Here is a 16,262-nt window from a genome sequence, read left to right on the forward strand (position 1 = left end):
TATTGGGGTCTCGTAGTTTACCTAAAAGCCAGAGAACAAATGTAAGAACTACGAGAGTCATGTAAGTAAGTATAACAGAACAAGTAAGTAATAAGGACATACCTCAGTCGTACAACAAGGTGGGTAAAACGACTGAGGTATTCCATGATAAGACGAGATATAAGTATGGAAACGAATAGGAGGTAGGCATATAAGAGTCAGAGATAAGGCCGTGGTCAACACAGAAAAGGAAACAGGCGGGTATCGGTATACTGCGCATCAAGGCGCACGGGTCAACTCCAACACGCTCCGACCTGGCTGCTACTTAGCTTCTCTCTCTCTACTCTCGCTCTCCGGGGACTAACGGCGTAACGGCGGTGTTGTTAATAACTTCACTACTGTCCCACTCGTCTTCCGCACTTAGACACCTTGTGGCTCTGGCACGGTTACACGGTGTACATGATCTTAACAGTTGGCTATATATACATAATCCGGTCTGCGAGAAACAACGATGTAATACTGTACAGTTTAGGAACAAGGAAGGTGGCGGAAGCCAGTAGAAGGAGAAGATGGGTCAGATGGATCAGTAATCGATGGGGGTTTGACAGTGATGGGATGATGTATTGTACAAGTAAAGGCGTCGAGACGGTGAGAAAAGGAAAATGATAGGGGCTGCATACTTTATGACATTACCCCCCTCCTTATGACCATTGCCCTCGATGGTCAAGGCTTTGCCGCTGTTGGGTGTTTTTTATGAAAGGCCCGAACAATTTTTGGTGCTCGACTGAGGTTGGCTGCGGGTTCCCAAGAGTTGTGCCCTGCGTCGTAACCTTTCCACTTCACCAAATATTCCAACTTCTTCCATCGAACCCGGCTGTCTAAGATCTCCTCTACTTCGTATTCCGGTTCGTCTTCATCCTCTAAGTATACCGGCTCTGGTGGTGTTGGTATTTCGCCATTAATGGAATTACCTTTCCAGGGGTATAGTTTATCAACATGGAAGACGGGATGGAGGCGATCTAGGGATAGGGGAAGGTCAAGGCGGTAGTCTAAAGGGCCAATTTTCTCCAGAATGCGATAAGGGCCAAGCTGTAGATCTCCTAACTTTTCACTGGAAAGCTGAAGGTTAATGTCCTCTGCACTGAGCCAGACTAGGTCTCCAACTTTAAATTGATGAGCTTTCCGCTTCCCACGTTCGTATCCCTCCTTCTGTTGTTTCTTTCCTAGGTGTAAGGCAGCCCCGGCATCTTGTCGCGCTTCTCGGAGAATCCGTATACGGTCATCCACAGCTGGAATACCGCTGCGTTGGCCCACTGGGATATTGAACAGGGGAAGATAGCCGTAGGTTAGCTCGAACGGGGACATGCCTAGAGCAGAATGAGTCCGTGAGTTAATCACAAACTCCGCCATGGGAAGGTGCTCTGCCCAGTCATCTTGTTGTCGTCCCACATAGAGGCGGATGTATTTCTCTACTTCCTGATTTGCTCGTTCGGTTTGGCCATTGGACTGAGGACGGTATCCGGAGGTTAGATCTGATTTAATTCCTAGCCTAGCGAGAAGGGATCGCATGAGTTTAGCTGCAAACTGGGGTCCGCAGTCGGATTTAAAGTGAAGAGGAAGACCATGGAGACGGAAGATCTCTCGGTAGTAAATATCGGCAACGCCTTCGGCTGTGATGGAGCTGGTGCAAGGAATAGCGTGAATTTGTTTTCCATACAGGTCTGTGCAAACCAAGACAGCATCGTAGCCTTGGGAGTTAGGTAGCTGTGTTATCAGGTCAACCCCTACCTCTTCCCATAGACCGGATGGTACATCTAATGGTTGAGTTACGGCCCGTGGGTGTCGCTGGATCTTCTTACGGGCACAAACCTCGCATCCCTCAACGTATTTTTCCACAAAAGAGCGCAACGTGGGCCACCAGAAATGGGTACTGACCAAGTCGAGTGTCCCGTGTAGTCCGGGGTGTCCTGCAGTTGGATGGTCGTGGCATTGACGGAGTACCTCAGTGCGTGGGTCGTCGTTTGCTGGTACATATACTCGACCTCGGTAGTAGACCAACCCATTGTCCTCTTCCCATTCGGCTATCCCATTGGCCAAGCGCTGTAGTCCGTGCTCTTTGACTGTTTTGAGACCCTCCAATACCTGTGCTTCCCGTTCTGAGGCTTTCCGGATACGATCCTCTAAGGGGTTCTGTAGGATCGAAGCTGCAATTTTTACAAAGTGGCTAGGTTTAAGGACTGTCTGTTGCCGGTTATCATCGCTGTCCGATACATGATGAACTGCCATGCGGGAGAGAGCATCAGCTTGGGTGTTTACTCTGCCAGGGCGGTGGATCATATGAAAGTCAAACCGTGACAGATAGAGGGCCCATCGGGCTTGTCGGCGGGTGAGGTCTTGTGCAGTGCGCCAGAATTCGAGGTTCGAATGGTCCGTAATGATGTCGAATGGTTGAGGGAGTCCTTCTAGAAAGTTCCTCCAATCCTTCAGTGCTTCAATGATAGCAAGCATTTCTCGATCGTAGATTTCGTAGTTCCGTTCCGCTGGCTGCATGGATGCCGATCTGAAGGCTACCGGATGCCATTGGCCATCGTCTTGCTTCTGCATAAGGGCGCCTCCCGTGGCAAAGCCTGATGCGTCTACCTCGATTCGAGTAGGCCTGTCTGGTGTCCATAGAGCAAGGATCGGTGCGGAGATGAAGGCTTCTCGAAGGGTATCAAATGCTTTCTGTCGAGTGTCGGTCCAGGTAAAGCTGGTGTCTTTCTTCGTCAGGTCGTTCAAAGGTCGTGCTATTTTGGCGAAGTTCCGGATAAAGTGTCGGTAGAAGTTTGCAAATCCCAAGAACCCTCGTAGTTCCCGAAGATTAGTAGGGACTGGCCAGTCGCGAACAGCCGCTACTTTTACCGGGTCCATTCTCACCTCCCCTTCTGAGATGATGAGTCCGAGGTATTCAATCTGTTGTTGTTCAAATTCGCATTTTTCGGGTCGTAGGTAGAGGTCGTGCTTTTCTAACCGAGTTAATACTTCCCGTACCATTCGTCGGTGTTCCTCGAGATCGTTACTGAAGATAAGGATGTCATCTAGGTAGACTGCCACCTTGCCGGCTGCAATGAGATCAGCAAATATAGCATTCATAAGAGCTTGGAACGTGGCAGGGGAATTTGTGAGACCAAAGAACATGACCTTAGGCTCGAACAAGCCTCGGGTTGTTGCGAACGCGCCTTTCCATTCATGCCCCTTCTTAATCCGTATGTTATTATAACCCCAGCGGACATCAAACTTCATGAAGTATCTTGCTCCCTGAAGTCGGCTAATGATGTCAGCAACTAATGGGAGAGGGTATCGGTTCTTCACAGTGTACTCGTTCAGTTTCCGGTAATCTTGTACAAAACGGAGTTTCCCATCCTTCTTCTTTACGAAGAAGACCGGTGATGAGATTTGTGATTTTGAGGGGATGATATAGCCTTTTCGTAGGTTTTCTTCTAGGAAATGATCCAACTCCTCCTGCTCGTTTAGGGACATGGGATAAATCTTGGTACGCATGGTTGCCGGTGCTCCAGGTACGAGATTAATTGCATGGTCCCAAGGTTGGTGGGCAGGTAATCGTTCGGAGGCGGATTCTGAGAAAACCTTCTTGAAATCATGATACTGCTCAGGGACCATTTCTTCGAAGGTTTTAACGGGTTTGTCTCGGTTGGCTTCCTCTGCTAGCTGCTGGGAGTAAGTGAATCCTGCGGCGCACCAGACTTCCTCCATCTGTTCCTCTAGAATTCCTGCTTTTACCCATGCCCGGCGAGTTTTATGGTTGGCTCGGATTCGGTGTATTGGTAGTTCTTCAACTGCTATTGATTCGCTCTGTTCAAGGGTCGCTTCTGGTGGCACCTCAATGTGGGGGTTTTCTGCGGGAGATTCCGGTTCCGGGAGTTCGAGGATCGGGCTTTCTGTGTGAGTGGCGGCTAGATGAGAGTACGAGATCTCCTCGTCTGGGACTTCTTCTATCGTTACTCGAGGAGGCTTTACTGAGAGTCGTCCTTTCTCCCAATCAATCTCCGGGTTTACCTTCCGTAGCCAGGGGAGTCCAAGGATGATGTCTTCACCCCCTAGGTTGGTGATTAGAAAGTCCATCCATCGCTCTTGATTATCCACTGTGAGTGCTAGACGTGCAAAATGGGTTATTCGTCCAGCTCGGTTAGGTGTTCCATCGATATTAAAAATGTCGATTGGTTTATGGAGGGGTGCACATCTTACGTGGTTCCGGGTGGCAAAGTCTTGGTTTAAAAACAGGGCGGTAGCTCCACAGTCTACCATGGCTGCAGTCGTTATACTGTGATTCCTTCCTCTTAGTCTCGCATGAATTCGGAAATGTGGGGACGTGGAGTTTAATTCCCGGATCGACGATATTGTACATGATGGGTGCGAGTCATACGAAGAAGTAGCGAACATAACAAACTGATTACGGGATACTCTCGGTGCAGCCGAAGCGGGTACCCTCTTTAAAAACCCTGTTGAAAGCCAGAAGACGAGGAGGACATAGCGTTAGCACAATCAAGTAATTCCCTTATTTGACCAATCTGATTGGAAAAGTCCTGGTTAGGAGGGCTCGGAGTAGCAGCTACAGGTGCAGGAGCAGATGTTGGGGTCGAGGACGCGATTTGGACGGATTCGTTTGGGAATAGGGAGAATGGCGCGGGTCCCGTAGCGGATATCTGTTGGCGTCGAGGTTGCTGGCGTCGGCCTCGGTCTTGTCCGAGTCCCATGAATTTGTCTTGGCAGACTGCTTCCAGATGTCCTCGGCGTCCACAGTAGCGGCAGGTGGTTTCTCGGTGTGGGCAGTTTTGCTTGACATGACCTTGGGTACTGCAGCCGAAGCATCGTCCTTGCATGCGAGCTAGGAATGCCTCCCTAGTATTCCCATTACTGGTGTGGGTTGCATCAATGTCCATAGCGTGGGGGTCAGCAGGGGTAGTATGAGTGGTATGCGTGGGAGGGTATCCAGAGTTCTGGCCAGTCATGGTGGGATCGTGCAGGTAGACATCCACCGATATGGCCCGTTTGATTGCCTCCTTCAGAGTCGGAGCAATTCCTTGGGCAATGTTTACGGTGATGAGGTGTTGTCGGATCTCTGGGAGTAATGCAGTGAAGAAACGTTCCCGCAAGTCAATATCAGACATTTCAGTCCGATCTCCGATATCCTTGAACTTCTGAGCGAATTCCGCAACTGTCTGTCCTTTACTTTGCCTGAGATTCTTGATCTCGCTACGGGCTTCCATACCTGGGTCCATTGGCTCAAACCGTTGGCTAAATTCCTTCAGAAACGCCTCCCAATTTCCTCCGAAAGGGGGATTTTCCGCATTGAAATGTAGCAGATGGGGAGTTGCCCAATCTCCGGCGCTTTCTATGAAGAAGCCCAAGGCGGGCTTGATGAGTTTTACTTGGCTTTTGGCGAGATCCGGTTGTTCTGACGCCCAATTCTGGAACTGAGCCATGAAGCGACGGGCTTCAGCGCCATCTTTACCCTTGAAAACCTCGGGTTTGTTCATGCTTGACTTAGAGGATGAGCGTTCCTCCATAGCTGTAGCAAGGTTAGCTACTTGTCTGATGAGCTGAGCCATGAGATCCTCCGCAGAGGTGTTTGGGGCAGGCGGGATAGGAGTCGACATGATGGGAGTAGGCAATCGGGGCTGGGGAATCGGCAGGAAGGTTATATTGCTCACAGTGAGTGGCTCTCGGATTGAGTTGGGAAGGGCGTTGGGGCAAGGTTGAGACTGGCAATCGCGCCAAGTATCGTCGTTGTTATGGGCGTGAGCTTGATCTCTGGGGTCAAGTGCGTGCGGGAGTGCGGAGCAGTCTATACTGGCAACAGGTGTTTCAGAGTCGGGCGGAACTGGGGAAGACGTGGTGTCTATAGACCCTGCAAGGACAACCTTATCGGTAGGCTGTCAGTGCAGTAATGGATCTTGACCTAATGTCACGAAGCGGCAGAGGCGGAGTGACTAACGGAGCGGGAAAGCGGAGCGACTAAGCAGAACGGCGGCAGACTGGTCCCAGATAATGACAGAGATATATTGAGTATCGTAGTCATAGGTAATAGTAAGTAAGCACATACCTGGTCCCAGATAATGACAGAGAGGTCAAGATAAGGGACCAGGCTGTGGAGGGTTGGCTATATATACATAATCCGGTCTGCGAGAAACAACGATGTAATACTGTACAGTTTAGGAACAAGGAAGGTGGCGGAAGCCAGTAGAAGGAGAAGATGGGTCAGGTGGATCAGTAATCGATGGGGGTTTGACAGTGATGGGATGATGTATTGTACAAGTAAAGGCGTCGAGACGGTGAGAAAAGGAAAATGATAGGGGCTGCGTACTTTATGACACCCATATCAATATCACTAAAGGACAGATTGTGCTGAATCTACCTTAATCAAGAATATACCGAATCCTTCGAACAATTTAAATTGATTGATTGAAGCTTTTTCCTTAGCTCTCAAAAGCTTTGCAGAACTTCTGACAATGCTACCCCTTGCTATTAAATAAATTTGATAGCAGTGAACTTGCATATTGTGTATTAGATTGGTTGGTTGGAGTGCCCATTTGATTCTTTCCTTTCTCTTTTACACAAAAACAAGGCAAGCTCGTTACTGGGGACTAACAACATAATGGCAGTGCTGTTAATAACTTCACCACTGTCCCATTCAACCTTCCACACTTAGACACCATATGGCCCTTGGCATGGCTTTCCAGTGTACATGATCTTAACACATTGATAGCATGAGACCATATGCCTTTGCTGCAATATCCGGTGACCTGTGGGTACCCAGTCCTACAAACAAGCAATGAAACAAGAGGCACTCTGGTGTGAACCTATGGAGAAAGAATTCTGGACACTGATGGAAAACAACTGCTGGGATCCCATACTGTTACCCCCAGACTTGAATCTAACAGAAGGCTGATGGACCCACACAATCAAATTTGATGCATCAGGTAACCTGTTGAAGTGCAAAGCTAGATACATGGCTCAAGGGTATACCCAATGCCAGGACTTCAACAAGACATATGGTGGAGTGGCTAGGATGGAATCTGTACAAATTGTGTTAGCCATTATTGCAGTATTCAAACTATCTATTTTCCAAGTAGACTTCACAGCTGCTTTCCTCAACAGCCCCATTGCTCATGACATGTACATGAAACAACCCAAAGGGTTTGTGAAACTGGGAACTGGCCACTTAGTATGCAAAGTGAAGAAATCCATATATAGGACTATGCAAGGTAGCCACAACTGGCAGGAGACACTCACAGCAGGGTATAAGGAAGATGTATACATCATGTCATGAGCTGACCTGTGCATATGGTACAAGAGGGAGGGCACCAAATATACAATCATGAGCACCTACAGCAATGACATATGCTGAGGGGCATTGACCATGATGGGCAGAGCAAAGGCTGTGGCAGACCTGGGGAAGCAATGGGAAGCTAACAAGGTGAATATGGAGGTACTACTGGGGATGACAATATGACAGGACAACAAGTCCAAAGCAATTACCATCTCTGAGAAAGCATACTTCCAATGAATGCTCACTCACTTTGGACTCGGAACAGTATGTCACTGTCACACACCCCTGCTGCCTGGTGTTAAGCTCCAGGAATCACCGAACCCATTTCCAGACAACAAACAACTATTCATGGAGGACAAACCATACTGGGCCATTGTTGGATCAATCCTGTGGGGACAGGTCTGTACATGCCCGGATCTGGTGTTTGCAGAAAGCTTACTTGCAAGGTATCAACTCAACCTCGGACAAGCACACTGGGAGTACAAGTGGGTAGCTGGGTACATTCTCCAAACTCTGGATTACACAATAACCTACAGAGCACCTACCACACACCAGACCCCCAGCCAAGGAAAGGTCTGAAGCCATATGCATATGTAGACTCTGACCACGCCAGATGCCAGGACACATATTGTTCAACTTCCGGGTATATCTTCTTCATGGGGGGCACTCCCATGTCATGGTGCTCAAAGCACCAGGCAACCGTCGCACTCTCAACCACAGAATCAGAATACATTGGCCTCTCGAGAGCTGCACAACAAGCCATCCGGCTATCATCCTTTCTGGTGGAAGTCAACCTGGCATAGGAGTGGGTGACAACCCCGGGCCAGTGTGCCCAACCAAGAACTCCAAACAACATGCTGTTGTGAAGCACATCAAAATGCGCCACCACTACGTGCAGGAGAAGGTGGCGAGTGCAGAAGTCACTATCCAATGGGTCTGCTCTGGCAAGAATGTTGTGGACATTTTCACAAAGGCACTGAATGGCACCACCCACCACAAACTGGTTTCACTCCTCAGACTGGATTGTATGGAGTAGAGGGGGTGTTGGGGAGTACTCCGTATGTACTACCCCCACAGTACAAGCTTTGATACTTCCCAATCCATGTTATTACTATAAACTATACAGTACATACTAGATCTCACATTATGGCGAGCTCAAACACCTCAGTTGTTTAACTACCAACTGAGGTGAGCCTGATATTAAACTACATACTACATACTGATAAGAGTAGATTGAACATATCTACCAGGTACCGAATACAGTTGTTTAACTATCAACTGAGATTTAACATATCTTATTGGACAAATACCCCGTCGGCCAAAGCAGTTCTTACGAGTCCCGGAGGGGTACAAATCTCTCGAGTACATATATTGTTTCAAATCTGTTATCTTTGTGTTTCCGATAACCGTTTTATCCCTTGACGAAACAGCAAGTAGATCTTGCTTATCATTTCATTTATATACAGAAATTGTTGTTGAATGCCCTCAGCTTTCTTATCACACTGAGGGTGAGTTATTATGTTTATTTCGTTTGATACTTATCGTTGCTTACCATAACCTTAGTTCGAACTTATTATATTTTGATAGGTAGAGAATACACGAGCTTTCTTATCACGCTGAGGTTCGAACTTATTATATTTTGATATATCTAACGTGTGGTGGTTTGTATCTCTTTCTTTGGCAATGGCCTGACTTCAATGCTCAGATTTTGGATCATTGAGCACAACATGTTTGAAACTAGAATATAATCCACTATTGCTTATGGAATATTGTGCAAACTGCTACTTAGGTTCACTTGCGCCCTACAATCATGAAGACTAGGAGAAAACCATAATATGGCTTCCATTTTGCGAGCACAGCAACACGAGGATATACCCACGCAGATGGAGTGGACTCCTGATTGGTCTTCAAAAAAGTATAAATGATGCATTGGCAACACCTCGTTGCATTCTCGTTGCTTGCTTGGCTTTACTTCAGTTTACTTCTAACCAACTCGACAATGTCTCAGCCATTATATTGGCCTGGAAGATACTTTTTCTACGGCATTGGGAACACCCCGACCGTTTCTCTGACGCGGGATCTTTCACCTCAAACCCCTGCAGATATTCTACTACTGGGCTGCGGTGACCCTCGAAACGTACTTTTCACTGTGTACAATGAAGCGTCTGGCAGCGGTATGCATGATCATAATTTAGTATTCCGCCTGCAACTGATATAGATACACCTGGAAGAACGGCATCTAGATATCACTTGCAGTGATATGGATCCTGGGATTATAGGTGTGTGTCGCAGCTCAAATCTTGTAGGTCTATTTGTTCATGATGATATATGCTATGTAGCTAGGAATATCTTGCTTTTGACAATGATCATCGACAATGTTCCATCTTCGACAATGTGGAATATATTCTTTGACCTGAAGATCGACCGCGGCACATATTCAACACTCACTGCACATTGTGAAAAGCTATGCCAAACTTCACGCAGCCAAAGCGACTGGGCAAATTCTTCTTATGGGTCCGTCCTAAAATTTTCGACGCTTCATACTTTAGAGGAAGCGAGGCGTCATTGGCAGCTCTACGTCGAGATGGAAAGTCTTCCTTCGGACAGGCAGAAATTCCTTCGCGATGCCTTTGCTAAGCAAAGTCAAGAAGCGAGCGAGAAGTCAAAAGGTACCATTTTCTCATCCGCACGAGCGGCGGGGCCTCTCATGCTCATGGCCAGCGCTGTCTATTCGGAGCATATGAAGCACTATGCACGTACTGGTGTCTCTTCCACAGACCCCAGGGTGGTAACTGCTGCGACAATGATCAACCCAACATTTGCCTACTCGTTTGTGGGCGAAGGTTGTAATGTACATTATGGGACCTCACCGCTTACACCTTTTCCTTCTGCTGCACTCTTTGGTAATGCCACTCGAGCCCTGGGTATGAAAGATGTAGTGGTGTCCGCTCAAAAGCAATTTGGAGAATGGTCTGATGCTTTTTATACTCGTGTCAGTTCTCAACCCGGAAGCGTCGCTTTGCGCTTTGTCCTTTCTGAGGCTACTGCCCTCTGTCGGGCTTTCCGTGATTTGAATGATAATCACCGCATTCAAACCGTGACACCCATCTCGCAATGGAAGGCTACAATGCTGACTTTTGACAGTGCTCAGTACTCCGCAACGGGATCTTTATTGAGCTGTGCTCCTACAATTTTCAATGTGATTGACACGTCCAACCTGGTCGACCACGTTGGATATCTGAATATCCTTGTGTCTACCATTCCACTACGAACAGTGGATGGCACTATCTACACTGAATCTTTACTTTACAAAGGAGAAGACGCTACCAAGGAGCTCACGGAGCAGCTTTTTTCTGATCTAGGGACAGTCTCCTTGCTTCTAGGAGTAGCGCCTATCGACTATCTTTCGAACTTTTTCACTCGGTCTAACACGCACGAAATCATGCTGCACAATTTCGCAGATGGTGGTCAGTTTCATCAAGTGACAACATGGAAGTCCCCAATGTCCGCAGATGTTCCTGTAGATGTCCAACCCTCTGTTACCTTTGATACCATGCAACTGGGAACGTTTCTCTGGGATATGTATCACCGCATGTTCGAGGAAGAGGATGCTATGACCTACTGGGCGAAGCATGGAGCCAACTTGAAAGCAATCTCAAAATCATCTTTGATCAGCTATAACCGAGAAAGCTTTGTTCTTTTTTTGCGGCTTGCGCGGTCTAATCTTGGTCTGTCAGTTGAAGATTGGGGATCTGTCATGGAACGATTTCTCGATCTTCAAGAAGGAGACACTACCATGCCCATGGATACCGTTAATCGACAAGACTTTCATTCCCATCTGTACAGGTATGGTGTATACACTGTTCCCACCTATCGCGGCTCTCTTTCTCGAGTTGGAAGGTTCAGTCAATGGTCGTCAGTCCCACAATTGGTTCGCATCATACTCACAGTACCGCGGTCAGTGCTTGAAGAAGTATTCGCCGAAAGTCCGAATATGGCGACTCAGACACCAATTCTCCAATGTCATGTTTCAGGGTTGTGGTCTATGAACGCTTTTTCTGCCGTACATGCAGCATTTGGTCGGGTCTCCACTTTGGGATCCAAGGCATCCCCTCGGCTTTCGTTTGAAGAAGATAGAGATGGGTTGAAGGGTAGATCACCCCTTGTAGTTTCATTTACGATGCCCACGCAGCTGTTGGTCAATATTGAACCTCAGGACCAGCTCAAGGTCAATTTTTCTATCAGAAGCACTGGAGCCTCTGTAATGTTCACAAAAAAACTTGGCATGAATCTCAATGTGTATAGTGCTGCCCTATTAGATGAGACGCAAGTTCAGGTTTTGCCAGAATCTCTGTCGCCTTCAAAGATTTCCACTCCCGTGTTCTCGAAAATCCCGCAACATATTGGACCTTCTAGACCAGTAGTAGCGAGCTTCAACGAGGAATGTGAGGTAGTCAACTGGTTATCTACTCGGATTGACATTCAAAACCCCGACGTCATCCATTCATATGGCTCGCTTGGTGCCATTCCTGAAATCAAACAGCTTTCGCCGTGTACTGCCCGTATCACAGTGTCCGGGATTTCGCAAATGGTCATTTTCCCGGTTCCTATAAGGGGGAAGGATAATCGCTTACGACTGGCTCGGAAGTCATTGTGGATTGAGGTAAGTGCGATATTGAATGTACGTTGTCAGTCTTTGAAACAAATTTGAATCATATCAGCTTCTTGTACCTCCCTCGGGGCCTTCTCAAAATGGAGGCATGCCAACTCGACCGTTTCCAGTTGTGCTGGCTTCAGCTATGTGCCCAGAGATCCATGCATGGAATGTTCACTATGTCAACCTTTCGCGATTACCGTTTCTTGACTGCTCACACCCCACGAAACTATACAAGTGGCTCAATCCTCACATTGGATCGATGATGTCTACGAGAGAGCGGAAGGAACGTAAAAGGCATGAGAAAGATGATCTCATCTTTGTCAAAGATACCCTGCACGCTATCATGGTACGAGCTAGCGGTATTCAGGGAGGAAAAGCTCGGCGTTTGTTTTCTCTCATGGACAAAGGAACCCACAATACCGACACGTTGCTATTCGTTAACGGCTTACGCTATGACCAAAGTGCACACACTGTCGTATGTGATGCCTTTATCCTGCCATTGACCGAAGACATACTGGAGAGACACAACCGTCCCTTTACCAAGCTGGTCAACACTGCCAACGTGGAGCACATACAACTCATGGAGGGAGAGGTGGCATCGTGGAAGCATCTCATTCCAGCATTTGTCGAACGTTGTCGCACTTGGTCCCACGGACAGAACTGCGAGTACAAGGCTTTAGGAAGGATCCCACTTACCGAGGAGATTGAAAACAACCCTATTTGTAGTTGCGGTGAAGGCAAGGACGTAGAGGGAATGTCAGAAATCGCAGCTTGGCGTCCCTTTGCACCTTATGCCACCCGAATTGCCCTGTCGCCGCTGTTTGCTGTGACATACCTCGAACCAATCCTGAGAGATATCAACTCACGCAGGTGCTGGCTATGCAGAGGCAGAGGGAAACCCAAGTTGCATGAATGTAGCAAATGTCGGAAGGTCAGATATTGTGGACCTGAATGTCAGAAGAAGGATTGGGCAGCACACAAAAAGAAATGTGTGAAGAAAAGTAGTTGATGATGATGGCGGAAGGTTAAACGTTGATGCATGATGCATAATCGGAATGAGTACGTTGCCTGTACGATGCGCTAGTGACGCATGATTTACTAGGAGTAAGAATGGATCAAATTTTGTCGGCCTGATGGTCTAGTAGCATGATTCTCCCTTCGGGATATCCCCTCGTAGATACGAGAAATTTGGGAGAGGTCCCGGGTTCAATTCCCGGTCAGGCCCTATTAGGTGTTGTAGTTTTGCACCTGAATGTTTGCGCGTTCCTCGAACCCCTGCAACCAGGCAAGCGTGGGCCTGGCGATGATGATATTATTATATCCCACAGTGCATGTTTAGATCTTCTACTCTTCGTCTGTACTCAACGATATTGAGACACCCTGACAAAATGTTTTCCACAGTTTTTCTCCCTCCACTATCTTGGCCAGCAACCGATTCTCTGTCGCCAAGTCCAACCGAGACTTCGTCCTCGCTGCAATGGAAAGAGTCTCAGCTTGGCGACAAGACACTCACCAGAATACTCTCAAATCTTCAATGTACCCTTCGATCTGTGCATAAACGAAAAATATACTGGCCAGTAGAAGAATCCCGTTCTTCTAAGTATGTATACCTTATGAGCATCTACTACCTGGGCTAACAAGATGCATTATTCAATAGTCTCACACCAAGTGAATATTTGATGATGCTGTTGCGGCCCATACCAGACATTTTTAACCAATTGCACTCTCACTGCGGGGATCGATCCGTTTCCTCGTCGAGGAAAGGTTGTGTTTAAAGGGAGGTTTGGTACATAAACACCTCAATTTCCGAACAGCGAAACTTTTAAATGTTTCTCCCATAAATGGATGCATCTTATAGAGTTAATATTGAGCGGTTTCTCAAAATATCCTACAACGAACATTTATAAGGAAATTAACTTAAAACTCGCACGGATTGTATATAATTTCTTGGCCTCGATTATTTGTATGCTATTAAACTCATCCTAATAGGGCAAATAGAAGTGATATTTGGAGGTTGTATTAAAAAACAGCTCAAGATTCTCACTGGGGTAAATTAAAATATCATACAAGTAACCGCCTCGTGTAAATAGCGAAGTTCTTTTGAAAAACCTCGCAGAGCTTATGTGTACCCGATGTCGGGACGTCCGAATGTCCAGACGTCACCGAAGTCGACACATCGAAACGTCGGAACGTCCCTGACGTCGGGATGTCGGAACGCGTGACAACGCTAATGTCGGGGATGTCGGTATTGAAACATGGGGAACAACTTTTCATTTCAACGGTACTTACACACATATATATTGGGTTCTGCGTGCACAAGGCCTAGCTTTCGGTGCCGCTCAGGAAGTCCTTGCAAGTTCTGTCATTAAGTCTGAGGGCCTTGAAGTGGTTGGGAACCTTCGAATGATTGAGGATTGATTGAGGACCTTGACATGCTCGAGTATTTTGTGCATTTGAGTGTTCGTAGTTATATGAGTCGACCGGGTCGACGGTTCTACCGGTTCTTCGACTCTGGATATGTGTATAGTAAATATTCGCTATCGAGCATCAAAGGGCACAGGCATATCTTTTTGTCCGTGTATTGTATGCATTGCAAAGCCTAGCAGCTCATATTCTATTTCCCAGGTTCAAAATTGACAATAACAAGATGCAAGTGATGCGCTATGATTTACTTTAACTATTGAGTTGTTAGCTAAGATAGTCTAGAATGTAATAAATAGCGTACCTTCATAAAACAGCAGCCCTCAAAAAGATAGGATACACGATCGTGCTCCAGACGACGTGCCATGTTCCAGAAAAAATGAATTTTTCAATATGTATTCGTTGGCCTATATGTTAGACATGCAGTGTTATGAACCGAGAAGTGAGACTGCGGAACGTACAACGTTGACAGTACGTTCACGGGCGATGAAGACACTCCATTTTGAGCAAAAGATGTGCCAATGCCTCTAAAGGCCAATGAGATGTGATGTGGGGGTAATGAGGTGTCAAGAAACTCACCTGCTCTCCGCCTGTTCGCAACCCGGATAGGCAGAAGCCAGATTCTCCATGGGTAAGGGCAATCCTTGTCCCACTCCACCTGACGACGAACAAATTCGTTGGTCATTCCAACCTTCCATCTATCACTGTCCACGTAGGCGTAAAGATATCCCTGGCCATCCGCATTTGAGATCCCCCGTGTCTCTCGCATTTCATAGCGCCATTGTAGTTCTTCGGAAGGTCTATGCATGGAGACTGAGGAAGGAAGAAAGGAGAAGCGACGAGACTCTGCTTGGTATTGAGAACGATAGGGAAAGGATCGTGGTGTTTTGAGGCAGCGCGCTACAAGCAGACACGGTTAGAGCAAATCGCGGGACAAGTGTATGAGATGAACGACCAGACGCTCGAGCGGAACGTGAAGAAAAGGAGTGCCACCAATGATGCCAACGGTTTGAAACCGGACGTTCCCTCGTGGATATACTGTTAATGAGTCGGAGCGCGTGATCAGCGACGACGGCGTGTGCAGTGATAATGAATAGTCTGTCAGGACACAAGTTTTCAAACCAAAAACCAAGAGGAATGAAGAATTTGATTCTGTTAGCAGCTCAAGACAATAAAGGGTGAAATTTAGAAAGCACGAGAATTTGTGACCTGTAGTATAGCTGTGCCATGACGATGGGATCAAATAAATGCACTTTCAACGACATCACCAAACGTTCTCATGAAGATGGACAGGAGCGATGTCCTTCGTAAGAATTCGCGCCTTTGAGACGTCTGAACATGGGCACGGGGAACATTGGATTGAGAGTAAACGTCACGTTTATGGGGAGCAAAAAAATAGCAGATTGTGGATACATTAACTATTAATGAGTCAAAGCAGGTGAGAGAGGAATTCATGAATTCATCTTGAGTACCACCATAGCCGTACCTGTCCCCTCGCTCCCTATTACCATCAGCTTCAATATGAGCCCGATGTTGCTGAAAACCCTACACCAGATCCTTTTGCGCTTGCTGAAGTATGAGCGGGGTTTTCACTATATGGGAGACGGATACCACCGCTCGGCTCGACGAGACATTGTTTCCGGAGTGAATAACCTTCTCTCATTAACGATTGAACTCCGAGTTTGTACGCTCCACGTTCAGATCCTGGGCCTGAATATCCTGGAACTTCGAAGGTAAACTTTTCGCATGGTTCCGAGCATCAAAAATACTTGCTTGAAACACAATGAGGACGATGAATTACTTGATAAGATGAAAGATCCACTGGCGAAAAGGTACAGTATAACCTAGTATAACACGCACCCTAAGGTCACGGGG

The 16,262-nt window shown here is 47.1% G+C and overlaps 2 protein-coding genes and 1 non-coding gene across 3 annotated transcripts; 2 read left to right on the forward strand and 1 right to left on the reverse strand.

Annotated features, from left to right (window-relative positions):
- Positions 1–9,308: 9,308 nt before the first annotated feature.
- On the forward strand, positions 9,309–12,975 carry C8R40DRAFT_1177343 (uncharacterized protein; the record flags this gene model as incomplete). Its single annotated transcript, XM_046232666.1, has 4 exons — positions 9,309–9,483; positions 9,541–9,588; positions 9,649–11,972; positions 12,031–12,975. 4 exons carry the CDS (start codon positions 9,309–9,311, stop codon positions 12,973–12,975), a joined length of 3,492 nt encoding a protein of 1,163 aa, XP_046079998.1.
- Positions 12,976–13,093: 118 nt separating this feature from the next.
- C8R40DRAFT_t281 lies at positions 13,094–13,191 on the forward strand. The gene has a single exon. It is a non-coding gene; the product is annotated as a tRNA-Pro (tRNA).
- Positions 13,192–14,864: 1,673 nt separating this feature from the next.
- On the reverse strand, positions 14,865–15,195 carry C8R40DRAFT_1177344 (uncharacterized protein; the record flags this gene model as incomplete). Its single annotated transcript, XM_046232667.1, has 2 exons — positions 14,865–14,914; positions 14,967–15,195. 2 exons carry the CDS (start codon positions 15,193–15,195, stop codon positions 14,865–14,867), a joined length of 279 nt encoding a protein of 92 aa, XP_046079999.1.
- Between the last annotated feature and the right edge of the window lie 1,067 nt (positions 15,196–16,262).

Source organism: Lentinula edodes, assembly GCF_021015755.1.
Source record: "Lentinula edodes strain Le(Bin) 0899 ss11 chromosome Unknown C8R40scaffold_62, whole genome shotgun sequence".
In the NCBI taxonomy this organism is placed as follows: Eukaryota; Fungi; Basidiomycota; class Agaricomycetes; order Agaricales; family Omphalotaceae; genus Lentinula; species Lentinula edodes.